The 23,026-nt window shown below is 26.6% G+C and overlaps 6 protein-coding genes across 9 annotated transcripts; 3 read left to right on the forward strand and 3 right to left on the reverse strand.

Moving 5' to 3' along the window:
• Window positions 1-5,989: 5,989 nt before the first annotated feature.
• LOC129610222 (pantothenate kinase 3) lies at window positions 5,990-9,170 on the forward strand. Its single transcript, XM_055522699.1, has 8 exons — window positions 5,990-6,230; window positions 6,901-7,079; window positions 7,146-7,319; window positions 7,395-7,513; window positions 7,575-7,700; window positions 8,158-8,334; window positions 8,389-8,524; window positions 8,613-9,170. The coding sequence occupies exons 1-8, from the start codon at window positions 6,122-6,124 to the stop codon at window positions 8,805-8,807; spliced, it is 1,215 nt and encodes a 404-aa protein (XP_055378674.1). The 5' UTR covers window positions 5,990-6,121; the 3' UTR covers window positions 8,808-9,170.
• A 156-nt stretch (window positions 9,171-9,326) lies between these two features.
• Window positions 9,327-11,347, reverse strand: LOC129610223 (F-box/WD repeat-containing protein 4). Its single transcript, XM_055522700.1, has 3 exons — window positions 11,062-11,347; window positions 10,417-11,004; window positions 9,327-10,360 (listed from the first exon to the last, which is right to left on the reverse strand). The coding sequence occupies exons 1-3, from the start codon at window positions 11,259-11,261 to the stop codon at window positions 9,934-9,936; spliced, it is 1,215 nt and encodes a 404-aa protein (XP_055378675.1). The 5' UTR covers window positions 11,262-11,347; the 3' UTR covers window positions 9,327-9,933.
• A 1,779-nt stretch (window positions 11,348-13,126) lies between these two features.
• Window positions 13,127-13,784, forward strand: LOC129610310 (uncharacterized). The gene is made up of 4 exons (XM_055522845.1): window positions 13,127-13,210; window positions 13,266-13,333; window positions 13,415-13,587; window positions 13,644-13,784. Exons 2-4 carry the CDS (start codon window positions 13,288-13,290, stop codon window positions 13,695-13,697), a joined length of 273 nt encoding a protein of 90 aa, XP_055378820.1. The 5' UTR covers window positions 13,127-13,210; window positions 13,266-13,287; the 3' UTR covers window positions 13,698-13,784.
• Window positions 13,710-15,404, reverse strand: LOC129610309 (DNA-directed RNA polymerase III subunit RPC7-like). 3 transcript variants are annotated; one of them, XM_055522844.1, is made up of 4 exons: window positions 15,375-15,404; window positions 14,425-14,608; window positions 14,238-14,366; window positions 13,710-14,181 (listed from the first exon to the last, which is right to left on the reverse strand). In XM_055522844.1, exons 2-4 carry the CDS (start codon window positions 14,581-14,583, stop codon window positions 13,822-13,824), a joined length of 648 nt encoding a protein of 215 aa, XP_055378819.1. In that variant the 5' UTR covers window positions 14,584-14,608; window positions 15,375-15,404; the 3' UTR covers window positions 13,710-13,821. The 3 variants fall into 3 exon arrangements, with proteins under 3 accessions (XP_055378819.1, XP_055378818.1, XP_055378817.1); XM_055522843.1 differs by lacking the exon at window positions 15,375-15,404 and adding an exon at window positions 15,193-15,300; XM_055522842.1 differs by lacking the exon at window positions 15,375-15,404 and adding an exon at window positions 14,670-14,754 and having other exon boundaries at window positions 13,711-14,181.
• Window positions 15,405-15,824: 420 nt separating this feature from the next.
• Window positions 15,825-19,019, forward strand: LOC129610480 (major facilitator superfamily domain-containing protein 8). 2 transcript variants are annotated; one of them, XM_055523086.1, is made up of 7 exons: window positions 15,825-16,263; window positions 16,487-16,695; window positions 16,759-17,002; window positions 17,080-17,339; window positions 17,388-17,539; window positions 17,591-18,202; window positions 18,263-19,018. In XM_055523086.1, the coding sequence occupies exons 2-7, from the start codon at window positions 16,504-16,506 to the stop codon at window positions 18,375-18,377; spliced, it is 1,575 nt and encodes a 524-aa protein (XP_055379061.1). In that variant the 5' UTR covers window positions 15,825-16,263; window positions 16,487-16,503; the 3' UTR covers window positions 18,378-19,018. The 2 variants fall into 2 exon arrangements, with proteins under 2 accessions (XP_055379061.1, XP_055379060.1); XM_055523085.1 differs by lacking the exon at window positions 15,825-16,263 and having other exon boundaries at window positions 16,605-16,713; window positions 16,763-17,002; window positions 18,263-19,019.
• Window positions 19,020-19,283: 264 nt separating this feature from the next.
• LOC129610479 (exocyst complex component 1) lies at window positions 19,284-22,445 on the reverse strand. The gene is made up of 6 exons (XM_055523084.1): window positions 21,710-22,445; window positions 21,425-21,652; window positions 20,920-21,372; window positions 20,452-20,861; window positions 19,875-20,385; window positions 19,284-19,816 (listed from the first exon to the last, which is right to left on the reverse strand). The coding sequence occupies exons 1-6, from the start codon at window positions 22,364-22,366 to the stop codon at window positions 19,469-19,471; spliced, it is 2,607 nt and encodes an 868-aa protein (XP_055379059.1). The 5' UTR covers window positions 22,367-22,445; the 3' UTR covers window positions 19,284-19,468.
• Window positions 22,446-23,026: the final 581 nt, after the last annotated feature.

The following is a 23,026-nucleotide window of genomic DNA, read 5'->3' on the forward strand; positions in this document are numbered from 1 at the left end:
TTCATTGCGTTATACATAGAGTTTTTTATTAGGTAGTTTTAAAATCTTAGCAGTTCAAACATATTTGAAGTAAAAAATCGAATTTTCTTATTTAATTTAATGTATAAAATATAAAAGTGTAAATGAATTAAATTATCTTGGAAAAATTAAAAAAAAAAACAATTTGAATCTTAATACTCAGCATCAGAATTAATAAATTAATAAAATTCGAATAAGTGACAACCAAACTGGTGTACATATCATCACACAATAAAAATATCGCCAGTACTTCCAGTATTTCAAAGTAACATGCAATAATTAATTTGTTTTCGAATTTTAAAGTAAAATATCTCCAATACCTTTAAAGATTGGACGTTAACAACAACTGATAACACAGTTACACACTAACAGCATTCAATTATTTCCTCCTGGAAAATAAAATGGTTAACACTTTACTTGTGCTTTTCTTTCTCTGTTAAAATGAAAAATTTAGGACGTTTTTTTTTCAAAATTTTTCAATGCTCTTTAAAAACGCTATTGTACTAAAAATGCACCTGGTATATTCTTTAAAAAATTCAATGCAAAACTAAGATCTATTTCAATTGTCTAAAACTAAGATCATATGCCAAATTTGTCATTAAAAATGCTTATATCCCGACACTGTTTTTTATTATCTTCTATTTCACTTTAAATAGTTTTATTTATATAAATAAATTAAAAATTTTTTTAAATTAAATTTTACATATAGCAAAATTTAAGCAGAGTATGTTATACAAAGTTTTCAAATATATAATGGATGTATTAAAAAATATGACCTGTTTAAATTTTCTATATTTTGTTGCTAATATCAATTTAATTGATCTTGAACTAGAAATCGATTATGATTTTATAAAATGAAATAGAAAAAAAAATGTTTAATCTGTGAATGTATGCATGCATTTAAATAAAAAAACAAAGAATCTAAAAGTAAAATTTTCAGCTAATTGAATTTTGCGTTTTTTTAATATACGACGCATACGTTACATACGTATATGTATATTGCGTATACTTGACCAAAGTTTAAATTGAATTTTTTTTTTTTGCAATTAAAACTATTTTGAGAATGAGTTACTAGTTTTATAAAAATAAAAGCTGCATACATACAAACATTCAAATTTTTAATTAATTTTTTTGTTTTTAAATTTTTTGTACCTTCCTCTTTTATTTTATACTAAATAATTTTTAATAAAAAAAATATCGTTTTCAATTAAATATTAATTGATTTCATAGCTTCAATCGAAAAATTTTTTGATTTAATTTTATTCTTTGTTCTGATTTTAGGGGTTTTCAACCAGTATATCATAGGGTGTCGATTAATAAAATTTTTTTTTTATCTTTGAAAATTTTTGTTGCTTAAAATTGTTAAATCACAAAAAAGTTGCTTTCAATTGAAATTCAACAAAAAAAAACCAATTCTTTAAAATGAAACGCTAAGTTTAATATAATGCATAATATTTTATATTTATAACCGTGAAAATTATATACACTTATCCCTCGCTTTACGGAACTAATATATTCCGGAAATGTTGTCCGTAAATCGAATCTTTTTACTTACATTACTTTAAAGCCACATTATTTTTTTCCTAAACTTATATAGGTATATATAAGAGTATATTTCTTGTTAATTTCCAAAAAAAATAGTAGGATTTTATTATTACAACATTAGACAACAAGAATCGTTATTGTATTTTAAAAATTTTCCGTAAATCGAATTTTTTTCACGTAAAGAGAGACTTTGGTTTAATTTTTGAATTCCGTAAAATCGAAATTCCGTATATCGAGCTTTCGTTAAGCGAGGGATGAGTGCATTACATATTACAATCACAATTATTTCGTTTATAAACCACAAATTAGGTATAGTCAAATCAATCGCGAATAAGCTGAACAATAATTGCTTGACATTGACATTTTTTTTTAAAATACCCCAAGCTATAAAATTTTTACATCCTAAATCAATTTTCATTATCATATGAACACAATTTTTTTCTTTGATGAAACGAAAAAATATTTGAGAACTAATTAATTTAAATTTAATATTGAAGTTTTTCCAAAAATAATTACAATATTGTCAAACTTATGCAATTGTGAAACGCGATTTATACACAATTTGACATATTTCTTTATATACGAGTATGTTATTTAATTTTGTATATTTATTGTGTAATTTATTTAAGATCAAGGTTTATTTTAATAATGAAATTTAATACGCACTATAATAAAATCAAAAATTTTAATATTACGTCAAAAATAATATTTACGATTGTTTTTTGCTTTAATAATGGAATTCAATTATAATTAATATTCAATTAAACTAAAATTACAAGTAGAATAGGAAAAAACACCTCAATGTGTTATATTAAATAAAGCTTTTCTATATAAATTATTTTTACATATATTCGTAAATAGAATTTATACACATTGAATGCAAATTATATTTTAATGTAAAATCAACAAGAATAATACTATAGTCGAGACATGGCCAAACTGCTGTTGTAAATTTTTGTGAAAAATGCAAATTTCATACATTTCATAAAAATTCCTTATTACTCGTATGCATACTAAACTAAAAGAAATATTTGTAAATGTTATTTTTGTATGAAATGTATGAACTTTGCATTTTCGCGTGTTTTTTAAACACAGATAGATAGAGGAAAATGTTATATGGGTTACCTTTTAAATCTCATTGTAGCGCATCCAAAAAAAAAATAATAATAACAGGAATTTCGAGTTTTTTAAAAAACCTTTCAAAAAATCAAATTGGTTGACTGAAAATAAAGAGCAATTAATAGTGTGTAAAACGAGCTCGCAATGATTACTCTATAATGCATGGTTCAGAAGTTATAAGAATTTACTTATATGCAATTAAAGTCTAGTACTTAATTTAACAGGCTATAGCTTAAAGAATCATTGATCACTGTATTGATGAAAGAATCATCCCTGAAATAATCATCCTTTCCTTTATACGAAAGATGCTGTATAATATTATATTGATTCTTAAAATTTTTTCAAAAACAAAAATTTATATTTTTTGCTACGTTTCCAATATCTTTGAAATTGTACAAAAAATAATCACCACTAATCTCATATAATCATAACAAAATGTTTTCATTTCTACATCATTTTGCATATTCAAAAAACTGTCCTAATTCTACATTTATATTGTATTAAATACACACAATATTTAGAAATTAATGCATTTAAGTGAGAAGTCTTTGAAAATTGTGCAAAGTCTTAAAAAATACATGTTTCATTCGAATTAATTTAACGAAAGACACAGATAAATTTCGAACAGTTTGTTATATTCATTTTAAAATTTAAAATTCGTATCCAAGGTTAAAAGTCTAAAAAAAAAAAGAAATATATAGGTTTTTTTTTTCTTGTGTTAATTTTATTTCCGCTAATTTAATTTTTTTTTTGTTAATTTCTATAGTGAAAATGCATTTTCTTATTGTTTCTTTTAATTTAAGAAACTTGTTTCATTTAATATTTAATTTTATTCAATAAGCAAATTAAAATAATAAAAACACTTTTTATTTCTTTGTTTTGAATAAAATTTAAGTATTTATTTATGTTAGTACACCACTTTCTTATAAGAATAAGTTTTAAATCTATAAAATTCATATTTTTAAAAATTGCAATGCTAGGAATCTAAAATTCAAATTTTTATACATTTGTTGCATAAAATTTCAAGTATCTATAGTTTAACACACTTTTTCTGTTAGTTAAATAATTGTTACTGTTATACAAATATTATGAGTTCCAATAATATTAAATTGAAAACAAAAATTAAATTTAAAAAAGTATTTACTTATTTATTTAGCTCTACACGTATATACATAATAATATATTAGTCTTTTATTTTCCTTATATGACTTTAAAGTAAGTAAAGTTTGAAATTTTAACACAGAATTTTTGAGTAGATGCATGCGTACTAACTTCACAAAATAAACCGATGGGCAGGATTTCATATAAGAAAAATTACATTTTAATTTTTCAATAAAAATTACTTGGTTTTATTGAAAGGGACCTTTTCTTTACTAAGAACACTAACTAATTTTTTTATACCTTAGTGCATATTTTTAAAATGGTATATTTTTCGAATGGGATTGAATAATATTTCCTTTAGTTTTAAGTTGTAATGATAGCACAATTATCATATTATCTTCACACAATTAAGATTTTTTCTCATTATATCCTCATACAATTAAAAACATTTTTTTATTCATTAAATATCTTACGAGAACCTTGCAGTTCTTAAAGTATAAAAATTACACTGTATGAGCTTTAAAATTTTAAATTATAAAATTATTATTGTTGCAAGCCTATTACTTAAATACCTATGTAGTTACACATAAATGAACTAAATTTTTTTTTTCAAATTCTTTTAAAACAAATAAGCATATTTTGATATTTAGCAAATATCTTATATTAATATTAGACAAATTAATCTAGTGTCTTATTATTAATATTATGCGCAATAATAATATATTAGACACAAATACTCCTAATCACATCAAATTCAACAAACCCGTAACTAAATACCATTATAAATATAAAATGCCATTATAAAATTTTCCTGCATGCCTATTGAATATTATGAGAAATTTTTTTTTCAAACAACTATTTTATGTTCAAGTATAATACAAATACATCAAACAAGTTCGAAATAGTAGTTGGCATCCCGCAGGGCTATTCTCTTGAGTCCAAATTTATTTTCAATATTTTTATCAGATCTACTCGTACCAAATAAAGAGTTTTGCAAATGAAACTGCAATTTTTACCTCTGCTTTGCTGTCAAATTATGTTCTATTAAATTTAGGACAATGAGCAATTTCTGGTTATAATATTTATAAATTTAATTCTAAATTTATTATTAAAAGCTATTTGGACCCTTTGTTGCCGGAGAATAGAAATACACAAAATATGTTGCTTAATTTTAGTTTTCTTTGGATTCGATTGTTTGGTTTGAGTTTAGAAACCTGATTCTTATAAGTATCTCCAGGTTAATAAAACCAGTATCAATAAGTTAAAACGGAAATTCAATGTGTTTTTATGATTTTTAAGCGATTTAAAGTTGGTGATACTTTAGAGTAGCGCAAGTCGACAAAGAATTTATTTTTGGGAAACTCGAAGACACTTTGCCAAAGCGATATCAAATACGTTAGTGTAAACATAGAAATAAAACTTCAACTAAAATTAAAAATTTCATTAAACTTTTATATTCTCTTCTTAGCAAAAATTAAGTCCCAATGTTATTAAAAAAAAACTTTTTAATTTACAAAACAATTATTTTACCAATAATACTATACGGCTGTCAGTGGTTCGGAAATTATACTGCAACACATCTTAACAAGTTAAAAATACAACAGAATTAAATGTCCGAAATGAATATGTCATAAAACATTTTATTACAGTACTAGAATGCTTCACAATATAAGCGGAATGCAAACATTCTAAGTAACATCACGCTGCAGACAAGAATTTTTCGAAATTCTTGTGAAATATCCTCTAATTCTCTGATTCAAGCTTTGCCAGAAAAGTTAATAATTTTTTTTTTCTTTCTTATGTTAACTTACGTTTTAAAATTTTAACATATTGCAATAAATTTATTTTTCTGTTTTTTTTTTTATTGAAATGAGATTATATGAAAAGTTAAATTCCTTCTAGTGTAATTAATCTAAAACATTAAATTAATCTTTTGAAATATATACTTTGAGTATTCTATACAATTGTTAAAATACAATTAAAATAGACCTGTAATAAGTATTATGAAGCATACTGTAAAACAGAAATTGCAAATAAAAAAATAAATACTTATAAAAGAAAAAAAATTATCTTATTAAAATTAACTACAGTGAGTGTAATAAATACGTCTAAATTAAATATTTATTTTTTTATTAATAAATTTTTAATTAACAATTAAAATTATGTATAATATTTAGTAGAATAAAAATTAAAAATGCATCCAGATACAAAACGTGTAAAAAATTTTAAAAAATATGAAAAAACTAATTATAAAAAAAATCCACCAACATTAATTATAAAAAATGCAAAAAATACAAATGATCAAAATCGTCTTAATAGTAACACTAATGAAATTATTATGAATAATAATAACAATAATAATAATAATGATAACAATAATAATGACATTGAAAATAGCTTATTTACCACCAATCTAATTGAATTCGAACTAGAAAATTATATTATAAGTAAGAGTTCATTTATATATTTATTTATGATTTAAGTTTTTTTTATATTCATATTTGTAATAACTTAGTTTGGAACATTCTGTATTAGTTATTAGAATTTCTGTTATACAAATATTTCTAATAAACCGTAAATATCTGTTAATACCTCTAAGATGAATATATTTGTAAAAAGCGATGCGGTTAAAAAATTTATTTCTACAGTTTTAACATGATTTTAAATATAATTTTTGGAATTGTATTCAAATACAAATTCGTATTCATTTATTAAAATATTGCAGTTTTCCTTAAAATTTAATAATTGTGTAATTCTCTTATACTCGGATGTTTTACAATTTTCTTAATTACCGATCACTATTCACTAAGAATGCCTTCATATATTTTTATGCGGATTATAATCTTTTAACTTAAAAATTTCAATGGTGTCTACTAAGAAAGTAATTTTATTTTTTGTATGAAAATTTGTAAAAATTTTAAACAATGCTGACAAAAATAGTGTAAAAAGAAATATTTAATCAATACCTGCCATTAACGGTTTTTTTGTTTTTTTTTTTAAATTATTATCTAGGTATATAGTACTCGTACGAGTATAAGATCAAATTTTCCCTTATAATGTAGAAGTCATTCACAACATTTTACTTATGAATAATTATGGTATTTTTTCTTTTTGCAGCAATGCCATGGTTTGGTATGGATATTGGTGGTACACTAACTAAATTAGTTTATTTTGAACCTAAAGACATTACTGCTGATGAACAAGATCAAGAAGCTGAAGTACTTCGAAATATAAGAAAATTTTTAACAAAAAATGCCGCTTATGGAAAAACTGGACATCGTGATACACATTTACAAGTAAATTAATTCAATTTAAATATTGATTTGATTAATTATTTATTTTAAATTACTTTTTATTTTCAGATGGATAATGTAGAAATTCGAAAACGTAGAGGATCATTACATTTCATAAGATTTCCAACGTCGGAAATGGGAAATTTTTTATCGTTAGCAAAATCAAAAGGAATGGCTCAACTTGTAACAACGGTTTGTGCAACTGGTGGTGGCGCCTATAAATTTGAAAAAAATTTTAGAGAAGTTAGTAGCTTTATTCTGAAAAATTAGATCTTTTTATATATATATATATATACATATATCATTTATAAATTTAAGGAAGTAAATATGAAATTAGCAAAATTTGATGAATTAGACACATTAATTAAAGGGATATTATTTGCTGAAGTTCAAAATCCAACAGAATGTTATTTTTGGGACAATGCCAGCGATATTAAGTAATAATTATATTATTAATATTTTTACTTTTTATTGAAATATGTTAATTTTGTTTGATAGGAGGAGTGAAAAAAAAGCATTTGATTTTTCGCAGCCATATCCATTTATTTTAGTGAATGTCGGGTCTGGAGTTTCAGTTTTAGCAGTATACGGTCCAGATAATTTTAAACGGATATCAGGTACAAGGTAATATTATGACTTAGAAGAAAATTTCAATAACTTTTTAATCAGTAAAAATTGTTCATGCTTTTTTATAAACAATTACTTTATATATACATGACTATGTAAATGTTTTTAATTTTAAAATGTAATTTCTCCTCGTCTCTGAAGAATTACGATTTCTCATAAATCATCACATTTGACTGTGTAAAATGGTGCATTCAACAATTCGACATTAGAGTTATTATTATAATCTCTATATCTGTTTATAGACCCTTCTTTTTGCAATTTTCAAATAAAATATAAGAATGTAATATGTACTTATATGTAAAAGAGTCCCATTCTGTCTAAGAGAAATGAACTATCTAAAATTGTTCAAGTTTCACTTTTTTAATTGTGTAAATAAAAGTTGTTTATGCGTAAAAACAGATAAAAGGGTCGTAATTAAGATTAGATTTTTTTAAAAAAGAAATTAATTTTACAGTTTAGGTGGAGGAACATTCCTGGGACTATGTTGTCTCCTAACAGGCTGTGATACATTCGAAGAAGCAATTCAACTGGCTACTGAAGGTGATCATACCAGAGTTGATAAATTAGTTAAAGACATTTATGGGGGTGATTATGAACGTTTCGGGCTACATGGTGATTTAGTTGCATCAAGGTAAACAAGTTTTTTTATTATATATTTAAATTGTTATTTGTATTATTTTATTAGCTTTGGGCAAATGATTTCAAAAGAAAGAAGAGAAAATATAACAAAAAGCGACTTAGCAAACGCAACATTAGTTACAATTACAAATAATATTGGTTCAATCGCGCGCATGTGTGCTGTGAATGAAAAAATTGACAAGGTATAACTTATTTTAAATTACTAATTATGTTGTATAAAAAAATCTTTAATACAAATAATCTTCAAAAAATTTTAATTTTTGTATTCAGGTAGTTTTTGTCGGAAATTTTCTTCGTGTAAATCCAATTTCAATGAAACTTCTAGCTTATGCAATGGACTATTGGTCAAAAGGGACACTCAAAGGTCTCTTTTTGGAACACGAAGGATATTTTGGTGCATTAGGATGTCTATTACAGTTTAATGGCGAAATAGCAGCAGCTATACACGAAAATGATGATACCTAGTTTTGTTTGCAATGTGTAGAATATTTACAATAGAACAATAGTACACATATTTATACGCATACTTGTATAAATTTAGTTAAAAAAATATTATTTGTATTTAGATTCAGAATTTTTGTTTTAAATATTCTCAAATTTATATTAATTAAAAAAAATTAATATAAAAATTATATTAATTTTTCCTCCTATCCAATCACTTACATATAAAAAGAAATACATATATCATTTTAATAATTCATCATTATTTTAATAATTGAACAAATGTAATATATTGTTTGGCACCATTTTTTTATATTAATGTTATATTTTTTTAAATTTTAGCTTTTAAGAGAGTTTTATTGTTAACGAGGGGACGTATACCTATATAAATATATATTTATATAATAATTATAAAAATAATTTACAGAATAATCTTTTTGATTACAATTGTTTAAAGTAAAATACTTAAATGAACTAGTGATAACGCTAAAGAGCGCAAACTAAAAAAAAACAAAAGTTTTTAATGAAATAAAACACAGTATAAAAACCACACAAATAAATTTTTTACTTAAACTAATAGCGGAACATATTCTTTATATTGCACTAACAAGTAGTATTACTTAGAATGTTCATCATTCAAGTTCTTTTCAGTAAATCAAAAAAAATTCACTAATAAGGGCTGAGTTTAGCTAAATTTATCTTCTTAAACATAAAATATTAAATTAAGGTTGTATTTACAATTTTTATTTATTACATAACGCATTTGATCCAAACATTTTTTTTCTGAAAATTTTAAAATCTATTTTTATATAAACTATCTTTTTTTATAAAATGCTAACTTTTAAAATTAGGGATGAAATTATTTTTTATGCATTTTTAATTTGATAATAAATATGTACTTTTTTTATTTTTACCTACGTACATCATAGGCGGATTAAATTAGCAATATACAATTTATAGATACTAAACTAATAAATTAAAATTTTTTAATAATACAAAGTATATATGCTGATACATATTATTAATCAATCTAAAACATATTACTTTTGTCTTTTCTTTTCCACAAAACAAAAAAATTATTCTACATTCAATATACATACATATATTATGTATTTATGTACATTTTTTTATGATTGAGTAACATTTTTTATTAATTAAAACAAATTGTATAATCTTTAGAAGGCGCCCAGCTAGCACTAAAATCAAATACTCTTAAATCATTATCTCTGGAAATAAATAGATATTGTGAATCGCATGTTATGCTATAAACTGGTGAACCACAACTCCTTTTTGTTAAAGCAAAATACATTTGTACAAAAGTTTTTGGCATTCGAATGTCATATAAGTTAACTCGGCTATGATATTTCATTCCGCAAAGTACACCGTACAATCCGTCATATTCAAGGCAATAAATGGATGAATCATAAGGGTCTATCCAAATATGTTCATCCTTGTTCGTCCTTCTGTCAAACAATCGAAAAGTTGTATCAAAATGTGCAGAAAGTAATGTGTATTCATCTTTTATTTTTAAATCATAAATAGAAAGCGATTTGGAATTTAAAGAATATATCAATCCTCTAAAAACAAAAAGTATGTACGTTAATATGTTAAGTTTTTTGAAAAAATATCTTACGTTTCCACATCAATCTCACGAAGAGCTTTGCGTCCATAATCTGTGTACAAACCGCCGTAGATTTTCGCTCCGTCATCAGAGAATTTTAAACATTTAAAATAGTTATCAATATTCCTTATAAGCTCAAAGCTTACCAAACCTAATTCTACATCCTTCTCCCACAATTTTGTTGTTTTCTCGGAACTTGTTATAAAATGTTGCTTTCCATCATAATCAAGGCATGTCAAATATTCTGTTACATCATGTAAACGTTGTTCTGCTAAAATTTCCCCAGATTCATATAGAAAACAATTGCCACAAGTTTGAATTACAAATAAACTATCACCCTTTTTTACAAAAGCTGCTATGTCTGATTTTGATACCTTCGAACTAATTTCGATAGCATACCTGCGCTGAAGTGGTTCGTGTTTCAAACGCTTGTAAATACGAATAAATTCACCATGGGACATATAAAAATTTGAAAATTCTAAAAATATTTTTGATGCAAAAAACTTTCTGTGGTGAAAGTATGTGTACTCCTTATATCGACCATTGATCCAGTTGGAAGAAATCATAATACGATCTTTGAAAGAAAGATTTTGGTAAGTTCTAAAAAAAAATGATTGAATTAAAAGTATATTGAGTACTCTCAAATCAAAAGAGTACCTTATTAAATTCTGAATATTACGAACACCATCACCATATCCAGTTAGTAATAGATTCCTTGCTCGAATTTTGTAAACTCTATCTTCAATAACATTCCGAAATAAAGTGCATGTTAGATATAAATTTTCTAAATCACTGTCATTGCAGTACTTAAATATTTCTAGAAGAACATATTCACTTAAATCAGTAATGAAAACCATTTTCTTACTAAATCTAAAACAAATACGTATTATAAAATCTTAATTCATATTCTAAGTTAGTTCATTTTAAGATATCGAAGAAATTAAATTAGATGTAAACAAAAGTCTGTAATATCGATAAAACCACGGCTGACAGATTTTTTGTAATGTCAAGAATAAAACCAATCAAAATTTCAAAACAAAAACATTACTTATGAGCCACACTTAACATTATTTTTCTCATGTCAAAGTACAATGCACAAAATTGTAATTTTTATCAGAAGTTACATAGGTATATGCAATACGACCTCGATAAAAATTCAAAAATATGGTAAGTAAAAAAATTTTTTTCAACTAATCTTTACTTGACTTCAAAAGATACTTCATATGATTTGTTTTAATGCCTTACTCGAAACTTTTTCGAAGACTAAGTCCTTTTCGAAAAAAAACCTAAACAAAATTTAAAACATTTTGATAATGTGAGTACGTTTAACAAAAAAATTTCAACTTTGTCAATAAGAAATCTGAAAAGACTATCTGCAGCCTGAAAACTATATCAATATCAATCGTCATCTACTACAAGTAAGTAAATCTTATGAATAATTTGAAGTAAATCTTATGAATCAATTGAATGTTTGATAATTCTCAAATAACGGAATCTTAATATTGCACTATTTCAATTTTAAAAACTCATTTCATTAATTTTAATAACAATGTGTTACCTAAATGCCTACATTATCCCTTTATATCCTGAAGCTTATCTACCTCCATTATGTCTACATATCAAACAAAAAAGGTGAGAAATAAATATTTCACGTATTTTGCTTTTAAACTCTCTTATTAGATTAATTAAAGAATGTGATGAAAGGAATGTGAAAGAATAATATGACAATGCTGATGAAATATGATATTATTACAAAAATGCTGATTGAGTTTGCTGTTCATGCTATATTTTTATGGTATATATATATCAGAAACTAATCCGAGTTAATTATTTTTATTTTATTTTGAAAGTGCATGAAATTTTAAAAAGTGTAAAGTTTTTGACAATCTAATGTTACCGTAATATTACAGGTTTTGACTGCCTTGTAATTTTAAGGTTGTGGCGACCTATCATAACCTTATGTATTTAAGGTTACGTATTATGAAAGTGTTATTTTGGAAACTTTGATAAACTAACTGAACATATATTGAACATAATTGACAACATTATATAACCATATGAAACTGTGCATTTCAACGATATCAACGATGAAAACATGTTGATCAACATAGTCACTCACACTTAAATTCAATTTAAAATTAAGTTTAAGTCTTCAAGTTGTTAGTCAGCTATAGTCTACTAACAATGTAAGTTTTAGAAATGTTTTCAATACTGTTAAAGGGCATTGAGTAGTGGATACGAAGGGTTACATCTGGACTCGAAAAGAAAAATGTCTCCACAACAGTCGTTTAACTTAGTATAGTGTTTAGTAATGGTAATTTTAAACGCTATAAAAATTTAATTTATTACAAGTTTACCTCAACAAAACTCCTTGTTCACGAATGAAGATGGACGCTGTAGAAACATATTCGATATCAAAGTTGAAATAATACAAAGGTTATTAAATTAAAGGATAGAGACTCAAAAAAATGCGTACTTGATTGTACGCAATTTTTAATTATCATTGATTTAATGTAGATTTATTCAAGCTGTGCTTCCCAGCTTTCCCAAAAGCGAGAAATAAAATTTATATTGTGGTGTATTTTCTATATAAAAAAATAAAATCTAAATAAAAAAAAGAATTATTGTTCAATAGTGTTCGCCATGAGAGAGTTATTGTTCAAAAAGTGAACGCCAGATGGATTACTGAAATTCGATAATAAATTATTTGACAATTAAATGTCAGCAAACAAAATTTTATAAAATCTGAGCAATCAATCAGCTACCGAGTAAGCGACCATTCCTTGAGTTGATTTTTGGTATAAAGGTAATTTTACATTAAAAAATTTCATAAAATTATTAAAATTTGTTCAAAATTGTAGCAACTATAAAGTCAAATTCATCATGTTGGCAAAATTACCTTTATTACAGTCAGCTTTAGTCCGAAATGGTAAGTTTTATAAAAATCGTTATATAACACAATTTTTTCAAAGTAATGGTAATTTCTTTACTTCAATTAAAATTAAACTAGCTGCTGTAATGTCTCGCGCATTGTATCATCATCAAGGACCTTACAAACACTCAACAATGGATGATTTGCCAGTTCCACAAGGTGACTGGCAAGAAGATTATCAAAGAAAGCAAACTAAATATAACGCAGTTTTGGCAACTGGAATATTGATGTTAGTCAGTGCTATTGGACTGGTAAGAAATTAAACGTATTGAAAAGAAATCTGTCAAATAAGAAATAAAAATTTCAGGCTAAATCTACTGGTTCAATTGAATTAAATTTTTCACCACCAAGGTTGGATTAGACAAAATTTTCCTGCATATGGATTACATTTATAAGTAAAAGTAAGATGTGAAGTGTTTTAAATAAAGTAGATTAAAACAAAACGAGATTTTTTCCTTAGTATTTTTATTTAATTACTATTAAGTTTAATAGACTGGTCCATCGTCTAAATTGTCGTCTTCTTCATTAAATGTTTCTCCGTTATCAAAGTAATTATTACCATAATCATTTTCTTCATCCATTTCATCGTCATCAACTTCATTCTCGTTCTCTTGTTCTTCTTGTACGTCTTCTTCAGTGTCGGAATTATTTTCTTGCTTTTCTACGTCTGATTTTTCTTTTTGTTCTAGTATATTAAGACACTGTTCAACTGAAAGTTTGGCTTTTTTCCCTTTTGTATTTCTGATATTTTGTTTTCTTTTCCAACCCGATGTCTGTAATTCTAATGGAAGATAGTCGCAAGGAATATCAAGTTTTCTTTTTCCTTTTGTTTTTTCTAATGATTGCTAAAATTAAAACAGATTTTATCAAAAGAAAATATTTTTGAGTCTTATTCTGTTACATTATATTGCTCAGCAAATCTTTGACCAAGGTCTTTGCCTACTTTTGGAAGTAAATAATAAGGAGAGTCTCTCATATAATTTAAGAAATCTTCTTTCCATAGTATTTTATAGTTTTCAGCTGTCGATATCTAAGATGTACGGAGTAAATAAATATGTACTACTTTAAAAAATTATATGCATAATTACTTCAAAAGGCACAGGTTTCGACATAAGAGCTGGAAAAGTTGGGGGCGGAACTGCTATGGACGGCATTTCTTTATTCATTCCTGGCCCTATACCTAAGGACTGCATTTGTTCTTGTGTTAACGAAGAACCTGATTTTCCACCACGACCACCTCGAGACATTGCAACAAGTAAAAAAGGGCACACGCTGCAAAATTATTGGTTTAGTGACTAGTTCTTAATGATTAGTACTTAATCTACATAAGTACATTATATTTATTAAGGGTTGTGGGGTGTTTAACACAACAAAAACGCCGATCGCTATGTATAAAATATGTAAGTGCTATTATGACCTATGATTATTATTATAATATGTATCATCTGTTAATTTGAAAAAATTGACTTTTGGTTAAGTTCCAAGTGAAATATGGTGGCGCATGTAGTATAAGTGGTTCTCACTTACGCCTTTTGTGCTTTTGTATGAGAGAATTTAAATTAAGGAGCTGTTTACATATACGACACAATCTACGATATAGTCTGCAAATTGTTTACTTATAACATTGAATTTATCTGACGGAGCCTTGACCTTACATCAAAACTTAACAGTTTACTACGAAGTTTATAACCAAAACCCATTATAAAAATCAATTGAACGCTGATAAGAATTTGTTAGAAATATATTTAAGGTTTTCCCAAACTTGGCACTCTTTTATATCATGTTCATTCATTAATTAATATGTCTCCTAGAATGTTTTTAATAAATATACGTACTTATGGCTGTATTATACTTACGAAATTCTTTTGTTATTATAATTTTTATTTCCACAACACACTTAACACATTAAAAATACAAAATATCCCACTTTCAAAATCAAAGTGAATAAACTTTGTACACATTTAAAAAAACAAAATACCCAATATCGAATAATTCTTTTCACTCAAAAATTACATTATACAAATAGATAGTTACTCACTTTCTTCTCACTGACCGAGCAAAATACAAGATAGACAATCAGGCCCTTATCATTAAAATTAGTTATTCTCCAGACGTAGCTCAATTACATTAGACAGGGTAGGTAATTGAGTAAAGAGTACAAAATTATATATCATTGTTTAGAACATCAAAAATGAATAAACTTTTTATTTGGAACTATGTAGTTGTCAAAACTCAGCAGTTTTTGAGATAGGGGGATAATTTTTAAGTACTACCTTTGTATTTCTGCAAGTACGAAAATCGTTTGACGAAAATCGAATTACATAGTAAGTCTCCTGCGTTATCTCCTCCAACGCCAAAACGTATGCCAAAATTGATCCAAACTTTCAAAATAATGCAGCAAATGAAGTAAACGTACTATAAATCTATAATGTTTACAAGTCTATTTGATAAGTCACTTTTGACAATTAATAATTTGACACGATTCATAATAAAAATGTTTATTTTGTACCATTATAAATGATAGATTTTTTTAAATTAGTTTAATTTAATTTTTTATTATTAACATAATTGCAACACAAAATCACGTACACAAATGCTTACAGATTCAAGATAAGTATCATAATTTTAAAAGGATCAACATGCATTTTATGGAACTAAAAAGTTTTATAAGCATGATTTTTTGTTGGTTTATATGATCATAGGCCGTAGTGATACATAAAAGAGCACAAAAACTATCAATCTGAACCCAGACAACAAAGAAATAAAGCTGCTTTTTATCATTTTTTATATGTCATTGTTGTTTAAAAGATAAGAAAACTTTCAGTTTATTTTTATATCGTAAAATCTTTATACTAAATGATATGACATTAAAAAAGCAGAAAACCGACTGAAAATTAGGTTCGGAAACGAAAATTACATAAAATCAAGTAAGTTTTCAATTCTCATTATCAATTTGCAATGTATAAGTTATAAATAATCTTATATGTAGATCTACTTATGAATATACTTAATATATACTTAAGAATGTACATATGTGTACATATTTATGTGTATATTTACTTATAACGTATACTTTATTATTTATGTATGTATACTGGCCCAAATTTTGAAAAACTGTTATCATTAATGTAGGTACTTTGAATATTTTAGCCTTCAATTTTTAAAAAATGGAGAGAATAAATAATTTAAAGGCGAAATTTATAACTTTATCTATACCGGAAGATATTGATGATGGATTAGAAACTTTGAAGGAATACAAAGATAGATGGAGATCAATACGAGTTATATATTTTACAATGTTTTTGATGTCACTGGGATTTAGTATTGTAATAACTGGAATATGGCCTTTTTTAAACAAAGTATATAAGATCTAAGAGGTATTACATACATATTTAACTTACCTTCAATGTATAATTTTTCAGCTAGATCCTTCAGCAGGAAAAGAATTTATGGGACTGGTGGTAGGTGCAAATCCTCTGGGTCAAATGATTTTTAGTCCGCTTTTTGGTTGGTGGGGGAACCGTTTAAATTCAATTAGAGTTCCAATGTACTGCTCTTTAACCTTATTTACAATTGCAAGCGCAACGTATTCATCTTTAGAATTCATACCAACTTATACAAAATATTGGATGCTTGGTTCACGATTTTTGGTGGGTGTAAGTTCAGGTATATATTTATTATAAGTTAATTACAATAACTTCGAATTCTATAGTAAAAGTATGTTTTCAAAAACTAATTTGCAGCTAATGTCGCTGTATGCAGGTCTTATTTGTCAGCTGCAACACGAATATCAGAAAGAACTAAAGCTATTTCAATGATTTCATTAGCACAAGTTATGGGATTTGTTATTGGACCTGGTTTACAGGCAGCTGTGACACCATTAAAAAGCGAAGGAATTTTAATATTTGATTTCATCAAATTAGATATGTATACTGCAGCTGGATGGATTAATGTTCTAATGAGCATATGTAACGTGTGCTTATTTTTGCCTGTTGTTTTTCAGGTAACAAAAATTTATTATTTTTCTTGATAAATATTTTTGAATACGCAGGAAAGAAAAATTGCTGCCAAAGAAGTAATGAAAATTCAAGGAAGAAAGAGTGAAAAAGAAACCTTCAAAGCAAATAAACCAGATTACGTAGCCGCCTGGAATTTAATTGTCGCCTTCTTTGTGCTGCTCTTTAATTTTGTTCTGCTAGAAACGTAAGAGTTCAAAGTTTATTCAATGTCAATGTTTGTTAAAATTCATTTTAGGCTTGGAACTTCGCTAACCATGGATCAGTTCGCATGGTCCAAAACTGAAGCACTTTATTACATGGGTTTGTTGATGTCTGTTGGTGCTATATTAGCTTGCATAACTTTTGTTGGAATTGGGCCGTTATGTAAAATATTTGCAGAGGAAAATGTATTGATTTGGGGTGGATTTTCGTTAATGGTAATTGGTCGTTTTGTATGTATACCTTGGGGTGACGCACCCGCAAAATTAGCTAAAACTATAGATGAAATTATAGCTAAAAACGCAACTATTGACTTTGAAAATGACGTACAATATTTAGGCTGTCCAGAAACTCAAGAATGGTGTAAATATACACCAGCGTTGACAATTACTCAATTTTTATTAGGTTATGCGCTTACATCAATTGGATATCCAATTGGAATTACTCTCATACAAACTATATTTTCAAAAATTTTGGGACCAAGACCTCAAGGAGTTTGGATGGGGCTTATGACGGGTTCAGGCTGTCTGTCTCGTGTAATGGGCCCAGTATTCGTTGGATATATATACACGAGACTTGGAACTTATTGGACTTTCGGTACTACTGGGGTTATGATGCTGGTTTCCATGATTTGGTTACATTTATTTCGGTGAGTTTAAACATTTTTTAAAGTTGAATATTTTAACGTAGGGAAACTATGTATTTACAGAAAGCGATTAATACCCCCGAAATATGAGAAAAATATTGAGCTGCAAGAATTAAACCCAAAAGAAAGTTTAAGTCAAAAAGAAAACGAACATCAATATAACAAAGAATTAGCTTAACTGCGATTACAAAAAATACTCCCACTTTTGTCTTTTCTAAACAGAAAATATAACAGACGTGCAATTCGAAAAGTAGATAATATTAGTACTTATAAATTTTACAAAGATTCCGCTTTGCCAAACTAATTGTAAACCTAAAACTAGTAATATAAAATTATATATAAAACTTTGATTTTCAAATAAGTATAACGTCAAGACAATCAAAGCAAATAAAACTTCTTAAATAAATACCCAACAAAATAAAAGGTTATGTGTATGTATTATGTATAAGTGGAAATTAATAGTTAACAATTTATAATTTTTAAAGAAAGATATGTGTTTTAATATTTAGGATTATTACTTCTTAATGGATGTTTAAACATTGTAACTACGAAAATAAATATGTTTCTCATAAAATAAGTGGTTGTGTCAATAATTGGCCTAATTTTAAAAGATATAAGCAAAAATAATATTAACATTAAAGGAGTTAGTCATTTTTGTTATAAAATTGTTATTAATATAAAATTCAATTTATGTATGTATTAATTATTTTTTCTATATGATTTTCAAATAAAATACAAAATTTTTTAATATCCTACTATGAATATATGTAAATATAAAAATTACTGATTTTACTTTTAAATAAAAAGAATTTTTCTAAGTTTTAGAAATAGTAGGTAGCTGAATAGTGGTGTTTTTGTTTTGTTTTAATTTTTCTCCAAATATATAATGTACTATTTTTGTCTTATGAATCAAAAATATTTAACTACTTAATAAAAGTTGCACAAATTCTTTTGGCCATGTTGTTCCAGAACTTGTGATAAAATATTTACATTTTGACAACTTTTTCTTAAATATTCAGACATCTGGTTTCTTTGTATAAATGCCATAATTAAATTTTATAAATTTAAACATTTGTTATTTTATACAATTTATTACATTCATACTGACTTTTTATCACAATTAACAAAAGGCACTACAAAAACTATGTAACTTAATTTTAACATATTTAAATTTAAAGAACAATTTCGACTTGTATGATGTATGTATGTACGTCAATAACATAATTATGTATTACTAAATTTTCTATTAATTCAAATAGTTTTGATTGATTAATGAGACCTGGCAATATCTGAAAAGAAAGTCAAAATATCATCGATGGTAAATTCTAAATTTATCATTGCACCAGCGTAGCACTTTTGGATTTTCTCTTCCAAAAATTTATACTGGGCAATAAACTCCTCTAGCATTGCGTGCCAAACAACTTGTAAAAGGCTTTCTTCTTCACACAAATGTTTTTCAACTTTTTTGTATAGATTTTCAAGACCTTTTTTTACTTCTCTGGCTGGGTATTGACTAATTACTTTTCGCAATTCTTGTTTTGAAAATGCCATTTGATAACTTATTTCTGTTTCTTTAACGCCTTGCGCAACTTTTTGTTGAACTCCTTCAAAAAATAACTAAAAATTTACATATTATTTTTAAAAAGTTAATATCTAGAACAAATTAAATGCATACGTTTAGTTTTTCAAGCGGTCGGCCGAAATATTTTGTAACATACTGCTTTTGGGCATCCTTATATCGTATTTTAGCATCTTCCTTTAAGTCATCCAAAACCGAAATCCTTAACTGAGCTAATAACTTCCACATATGATGGTAATTTTCCATTTTTATAACTTGAATTGGTGTTTTGGAATGTTCATTTCCATGAATTGAAATTGATTCGAATATTGTCTCAACAATAGTTATATAGTGCTTATCCATATCAGTGCGTCTTTCAGATTTTTGAAATATTTCTTCAGTCGAATTCGCAAATTCTTCAAAATTTTCAACATAGGGCAAAATCCCACATTTGGAACGCTTTGGAACTTTACACTCCTGTATCGATTTAATTTGTTGCATCATAAATTTGTCCATGTTGCGCTTAACATGAACTAAAGCTGAAGCAAAAGTCATACTTAAAAACGATTGAGTATCTTGCGCAGACATGACATGCTGAGTTAAACGTACCAAAACATATAACGAATAGCTAAGAAAAATTCACACTGTTTATAAAATTTCATACAAATAGTTATTATAGTATTATAGTATTTACAAACTATCCAAAGGCTCGAGGCATTGAATAAATGTCAAAAGCTCTCTTTCCAAAGAGCTAAATAGTTTCATCATCATACTTCTGACGCCTTCATTAATTTGCTTAACTTGTTTTTCTTGTATTTCTTTCGGAGAATTATCAACCTCTGGTGTTTGAGCATCTAACTGGAAAAACGCAATGCAAAATAGCTGCTCCTGTAAAGCTACCGGTTCTAATTCTGTTAAAACTTTTTCTAATATCTCGTCATATTTTTTACGATCTGTACGCTCCACAGAGTGCGCCCACTGATCTTTGGGAACTCCCAAGGTACCATAAGGAACAACCAATTGCTTTGTTGAAGATTTTCCTTTAACAGAACTATCTAAATCTTCCCTGGAACTATCATGTCTGTTAGATAATTTTTGTCTTGCCTATCGAACAGAAAAATTGCTAAGTTAAAAAAACAAGAAACTATAACATGTTATTCACCTGTGCAAAAAATATTCGTAAATCTCTTTCATAAATTTTACTCAAAGAACTTGTATAAACCTCTGTCAAACCATCATATGCCTTATTCCCCATCATTTTCATCCAATGCATCAATTCTGTGTATCCTCTTAATTCTTTATGTACTGAACTATGGCTTCCTAATGCAAGATCGATTTGTTGAGGTTGCTGTTGATCGCCCAGGTCATTTCCCAAATGTATAAATAAGTTATTTAAATGCCTGCTAATAGCTAATGAAAATTTAGCCCGCAATTTCTCAAACCTTTTTATTTGATCTTGAACTGCAGTTAGCCTGTATAATGATGAATCGATGTTACCATTCATAGCTTTCTGTAGCGCTTTCCCAGCTTCTATAGCTGCAACGCGCCCATTATGTGTTTTTAAATCGGGTTCACTTAGGCAGTGTTGATTCGCAGATGACAGATCAAATTGCGACTGTAAACAAGTGTTTTTTAAAAAACTTTGTTGCCTTAAATGTAACACTTACAATAACTTTATTCAACTCAGTCATCAACTTTATATTGTTGTTATTTGCTGTTTCAATCATAGCATTTTTGCCACCGATTTTTTCCATTGTTTCACGAACGTGGCTTAGAATTTCGTCGTATGAATCCAAACGTTTTTCAAAAGAGTCTGCTTGCTTAACTGCCTTCTCAATTTCATCCATCAACGTAAACACTTTTTTTTCGGATGCCAAAACACTCTGAATATTAGCCTAAATAATAAAATGTTTTAAAAATTATTTAATGATCAAACTCAAATAACATCTTACTCCATCTAGTTCACCCAGTTTTTTCCCCAATTGATCAATAAATAATTCAGCATCTTTTATAGCAAATTCACTTTCTTCTACAAGTCTGTTAAGCTCCGATATTTCTTTTTCAGTCAGTATATGAAAATCCTCTGTTTCGTCATCTGTACTGGAATCTGGAGATTTTGGAACTTCATTGAAGTTATCTTCTGGCTTTGTTTTAACTGGAGACTTATCTTGTATCCATGAAGCCGGTATATTTCGAAATTCAATGTTATTGCCACCACTCTTAACATATTTCATTGCTTGTTTATGCAGCACTGTTAGGAAATTTTGTCTTTCATGTAAATTTATTGCATACCATTTAAAAACTTTTTCAAAGTAAATGTCAAATTCATGCGTTTTTAAGTTAGCATTTTTTCCATCGACATATTTCAAATCTTGCAAGGTCCAACTCCGTTTCTTTTTAAAATCCCCTTCATTTTGTTGTTTAATTTGATGAATTTTTACCATAGATTGTGGAGCTGCTGTTGACACAATACATAAATACACGGCAGCTTTCTTTTTTTTCAATGCCTTAGTCACTGTACATATAGATAATATCTTTTCATCTCCTTCATTAAATATTTCTCTTTGAAGAGTATGTTTAATATTTGCTAAAGCTCCAATTGAGAGCATTATTGTAATAATTTCTACCAAATATTTAAATTTTTTAACTACAATAAAATTCCGATTTCCGAAAGTACTATTTTGTTTCTTGGCCCATTCACGTCTAATAGGATGAGTCTCGACCAACACACATGTCAAAAAATCATCGAATAGGATACTCGAACAAAAACGTTACTATCAATATTTATTAGCATTTTATTCTTCACTTGATATTTCTAAGCAATATTATAAAGTACGGCTTACATATGCGACAATGACGCGAAGCGAATGTCCATTGTTCTCTAATTCGCCTAAATGGTATTCTGCTTCGCAAAGAGAATATTTTTAGACTTTCTTGTGATTTTCAAGTGATAGTTTACATATATTATATAAGTAGTAAAATAAATATTAATTTTTAAATATCTGTAATAAGATAAATGTAATTAAAAAAAACTTTTCTTAATAAATAATATCTATGTAGCATATATAGCATGTAATAAAAATATTTGTTTTTTACGGCAAAACAAAAGTAGCATTTGTATATGCATAATATTTATAAGTTTTTAGTTTAAAAAAAAACAAATCGGAAGCGGTTCGCAAAATTAGCATCCTTCGTATCCTTCCAATATTTGAATTTTCTTCCTCTTCACTACTATTACTGGTGTACTCATTATGTTTATTAAACTTTAA

Source organism: Condylostylus longicornis, unplaced genomic scaffold (genome assembly GCF_029603195.1).
Source record: "Condylostylus longicornis isolate FDR11 unplaced genomic scaffold, ASM2960319v2 ptg000044l, whole genome shotgun sequence".
Taxonomy (NCBI): Eukaryota; Metazoa; Arthropoda; class Insecta; order Diptera; family Dolichopodidae; genus Condylostylus; species Condylostylus longicornis.

Bases quoted from the DNA above. Each gene is read 5' to 3' on its own strand.
- LOC129610479 (XM_055523084.1), bottom strand. From the start codon at position 22,366: ATGCTCTCAATTGGAGCTTTAGCAAATATTAAACATACTCTTCAAAGA. The intron at 20,862-20,919 runs GTGAATAACATG...TCTGTTCGATAG, and splicing joins TACGAATATTTTTTGCACAG to GCAAGACAAAAATTATCTAA. The intron at 19,817-19,874 runs GTATGCATTTAA...GTAAATTTTTAG, and splicing joins GACCGCTTGAAAAACTAAAC to TTATTTTTTGAAGGAGTTCA.
- LOC129610480 (XM_055523086.1), top strand. From the start codon at position 16,504: ATGGAGAGAATAAATAATTTAAAGGCGAAATTTATAACTTTATCTATA. The intron at 16,696-16,758 runs GTATATAAGATC...ATAATTTTTCAG, and splicing joins TATGGCCTTTTTTAAACAAA to CTAGATCCTTCAGCAGGAAA. The intron at 17,003-17,079 runs GTATATATTTAT...ACTAATTTGCAG, and splicing joins TTTGGTGGGTGTAAGTTCAG to CTAATGTCGCTGTATGCAGG.
- LOC129610222 (XM_055522699.1), top strand. From the start codon at position 6,122: ATGAATAATAATAACAATAATAATAATAATGATAACAATAATAATGAC. The intron at 7,514-7,574 runs GTAATAATTATA...TTTGTTTGATAG, and splicing joins GACAATGCCAGCGATATTAA to GAGGAGTGAAAAAAAAGCAT. The intron at 8,335-8,388 runs GTAAACAAGTTT...TTATTTTATTAG, and splicing joins GGTGATTTAGTTGCATCAAG to CTTTGGGCAAATGATTTCAA.
- LOC129610310 (XM_055522845.1), top strand. From the start codon at position 13,288: ATGTTGGCAAAATTACCTTTATTACAGTCAGCTTTAGTCCGAAATG. The intron at 13,334-13,414 runs GTAAGTTTTATA...AAATTAAACTAG, and splicing joins GTCAGCTTTAGTCCGAAATG to CTGCTGTAATGTCTCGCGCA. The intron at 13,588-13,643 runs GTAAGAAATTAA...TAAAAATTTCAG, and splicing joins TAGTCAGTGCTATTGGACTG to GCTAAATCTACTGGTTCAAT.
- LOC129610309 (XM_055522844.1), bottom strand. From the start codon at position 14,583: ATGTCTCGAGGTGGTCGTGGTGGAAAATCAGGTTCTTCGTTAACACAA. The intron at 14,367-14,424 runs GTAATTATGCAT...CGTACATCTTAG, and splicing joins CGAAACCTGTGCCTTTTGAA to ATATCGACAGCTGAAAACTA. The intron at 14,182-14,237 runs GTAACAGAATAA...TTTTAATTTTAG, and splicing joins GATTTGCTGAGCAATATAAT to CAATCATTAGAAAAAACAAA.
- LOC129610223 (XM_055522700.1), bottom strand. From the start codon at position 11,261: ATGGTTTTCATTACTGATTTAAGTGAATATGTTCTTCTAGAAATATTT. The intron at 11,005-11,061 runs GTACTCTTTTGA...ATTTTTTTTTAG, and splicing joins AATATTCAGAATTTAATAAG to AACTTACCAAAATCTTTCTT. The intron at 10,361-10,416 runs GTAAGATATTTT...TTTTGTTTTTAG, and splicing joins CGTGAGATTGATGTGGAAAC to AGGATTGATATATTCTTTAA.